At 40.6% G+C, this 2815-nt stretch overlaps 1 protein-coding gene across 1 annotated transcript; it reads right to left on the bottom strand.

Moving 5' to 3' along the window:
- Window positions 1-759: 759 nt before the first annotated feature.
- On the bottom strand, window positions 760-2788 carry LOC105564695 (meiosis arrest female protein 1 homolog). Its single transcript, XM_012017265.1, has 2 exons — window positions 2559-2788; window positions 760-2479 (listed from the first exon to the last, which is right to left on the bottom strand). Exons 1-2 carry the CDS (start codon window positions 2637-2639, stop codon window positions 2336-2338), a joined length of 225 nt encoding a protein of 74 aa, XP_011872655.1. The 5' UTR covers window positions 2640-2788; the 3' UTR covers window positions 760-2335.
- Window positions 2789-2815: the final 27 nt, after the last annotated feature.

Here is a 2815-nt window from a genome sequence, read left to right as displayed (position 1 = left end):
ACACCCTGTATAGTGGACAAGCAAATATTACGTGGTTAACATCTTGAGTGTCGTATCCGCAGGAGCACGCAGGAGAATCTATCATATTCTTTCTAAACAGGCTAAAATTGAGGTTGTAGTGGTTACTGCGTATCCTATTAATTAAAACAATTTCCGATCTTTTAAGCCTGATTTTATGGAACCAGGGTTTAGGAGCCAGGGAGTGAAAGAATTGATGATAATATTTACCCTTGTGAAGACTTTCCCCTTGGAAATAGGCATTACTGGCCCTGTTCGATATTTCTTTAGCGATAGAGAAACAGTCAGTGTATGGAACATCGGCAATATGGATTTCTTTGCTGAGGGTAGCTTCACCAGCCAGGCGATCCGCCACTTCGTTTCCATCAATGCCCCTATGAGAGGGGATCCAGGCCATAATTAATTCAATCCCCAAATCAGTAATACGGCGAGCTAGATCTCTAAGCTCGGGAACCAAATTACCTCTGACAAACGGATTCAATGAAGTTAAAGCCTCCAACACACTACGAGAGTCAGAGAAGATGACGGCCTTCCTGACCGCGGAACAGTTGTCGAGAATCAGTTCGAATGCCTTTTTAACGGCCAAGGCCTCAGCAGTAAAGATGGAGGCAGCGTCATCCAACCTGCAAGACACTCTAACGTCCAATTCCGGGGAGAAGACCCCTAATGGCTCTTGCAGACCAGCGCGACGACGCGACGCGCGACGCGCGACATGCGACGAATCGCAAAAGTAAAATTTTTTCTATTCACACCAACGCGATGAAATCTTTTCATAAGGTTTATCTAATATTATAATCACATAAGTAACTAAAAATGATCGATTAAATAATAAAACAAGAATCAATCATGTTCTATTGCTGTTTAAGTGTTCAGTGAGTAATTGTAGCTATTATTGACCAGCGCGATAACATTATGCGCGACGCGCGATTTCCATGAACGTACCGCATTCCTCAACGTCACTTCCGTCGCAATGAGAGACGCGACGTCGTAACAAAAGTTGGTCAAGATTGAACATTTTGTCACGCTCAATTTTGTCGCGAGCGATTATACTGAACTAGGTGCGTTCGGAAAACATTTCGGAAACATCACCCGAGTGCTTCAGCAAGCAACACAAACAAACCTAAAAAGTACGTACCGTGGTGAGAAAGATTAAACATACAATAGAGAGGAATGAATATGATACGAAAATCTTGGGAACACGATAGGTCGAACCCTCAGTATGTGTACTTATATTTCTCTGCATTTTATTAATTATAACTTCATAAGTATAACGTATAAATAAATATATATTACTTTATATATATATAATAAATATGTACATCATTTCTCCCTTCAAAAAAAGATGCAGATCCAACAGTTTGTCAGAAAAAGTGGAAAAACTTACGAGATACGTTCTTGAGAAAGTACAAAGATGAGAAAAATTATACTGTAAGTGGAAGCGTGCAGCCACAAAGAAAGCAATAAACTGGAAATATTACAAATGGAATTTTTGAAACCTACTACAAAACACAGACAGTAAGTTGAACATTTTGAATAATAAGCTATTAAATCTATTTTAACATTTTTATCATTTCTATCCTATAGAAAAAGTGTAAGAGATGTAATCAAACTTTATTGAATTTTTTTCGAACATTCAGTAATATACAAATGGTGATAGATACAAATAAAGAATCTGAGAAACATGGAACATGCATAGAAGACACAGTTTCCCCATTATTATTAACAAGTAAAATCACTGTGATTTTGCAAATTTTCTAATAATCTGTGATACTACATGTATTTTCTTTCGTATTAAAAGTTTTATAACCAGGCAAATGTCTACGAATTTTTCACAGTCGCATGCGTTTCAATTTCGTACATCACTTTTACGAGATGCAAATAAAAATAGGTGACAACAGAAATTGTTCTTTCTTTTACAATATGCAAATTCTCGTGCAAGCGTCTTACATCGCGGCGCGTGTTGCAGTAACTCGACCACCAGTTAAATTACAAGTACAGTTTCGAGATGTACGAAATTAAAACGCAATTAAAACATATCCTTTCAACCGCGCACATTTTTGGCGAACAGTTTCGTTCGCTCGATCTCTTCAACAGTCTGTTCGCGTTTGGGGATGGCTATCATCTTATCGCCGCCTTCTATAGGAGTCACGACAATCGTGTTCTCGGACACCTCACCAACATCTTCAATATTGCATACACCGTAGTCCACGATATCCCAGGGTTTTGCTGAGAAAGAAGAAATAGATTTGACCGATCACCTTTGAAAAATAAACGCGAATATATCAACGTTACGCGAGTTGCATGTTGTACCTATCACTCAAGCGTAAACGCTCGGGAACTCCGAAAGCATCACTTGTTTGCTCGTTTTCGACTTCAGCACTCGTAGTAAATCCGAGGTGAATCTACGTACTTGAGCACGATGCGATAGCGTAACCACGCGCTTATTGCCCTCTCCCATCACCTAAAAGCATACGCAACAATTCGCAGCTCATTCCGAATGGACATCAACATTCGCGGGACGTGTCACTCAATTTACATACTTGAACAATGGGCGTAAGCGCCTCCAGTAGATGGTGATGGCCGCCGAAGGTGATGACGGTGCATAGCGCAGCGAAGTACATAAAGATGGCTGCTGCAAGGCAGGACGAGTTCAGACCGTCCGTGAAATCAGACAAATAGAAGGGGTAGCGACGTTTAATATCGTTGATGAGACAGCCGAATGGTCGTCTGGTACGTCGTAATGGATCGTCATCGTCCTCCGGTGGCTTCTTATCTTCCTCGCCGGCGAGAAGAGCTA

This window comes from Vollenhovia emeryi, unplaced genomic scaffold (genome assembly GCF_000949405.1).
Source record: "Vollenhovia emeryi isolate VEMERY1.0 unplaced genomic scaffold, V.emery_V1.0 DF943857.1, whole genome shotgun sequence".
Classification (NCBI taxonomy): Eukaryota; Metazoa; Arthropoda; class Insecta; order Hymenoptera; family Formicidae; genus Vollenhovia; species Vollenhovia emeryi.
Note: the sequence above shows the minus strand (reverse complement) of the source record. Positions and strands in the feature narration are given on the sequence as shown.

Coding starts and splice junctions, on each gene's coding strand:
- LOC105564695 (XM_012017265.1), bottom strand. CDS start 2,639: ATGTACTTCGCTGCGCTATGCACCGTCATCACCTTCGGCGGCCATCAC. Junction 2,480..2,558: donor CGCTTACGCCCATTGTTCAA/GTATGTAAATTG, acceptor GTATGCTTTTAG/GTGATGGGAGAGGGCAATAA.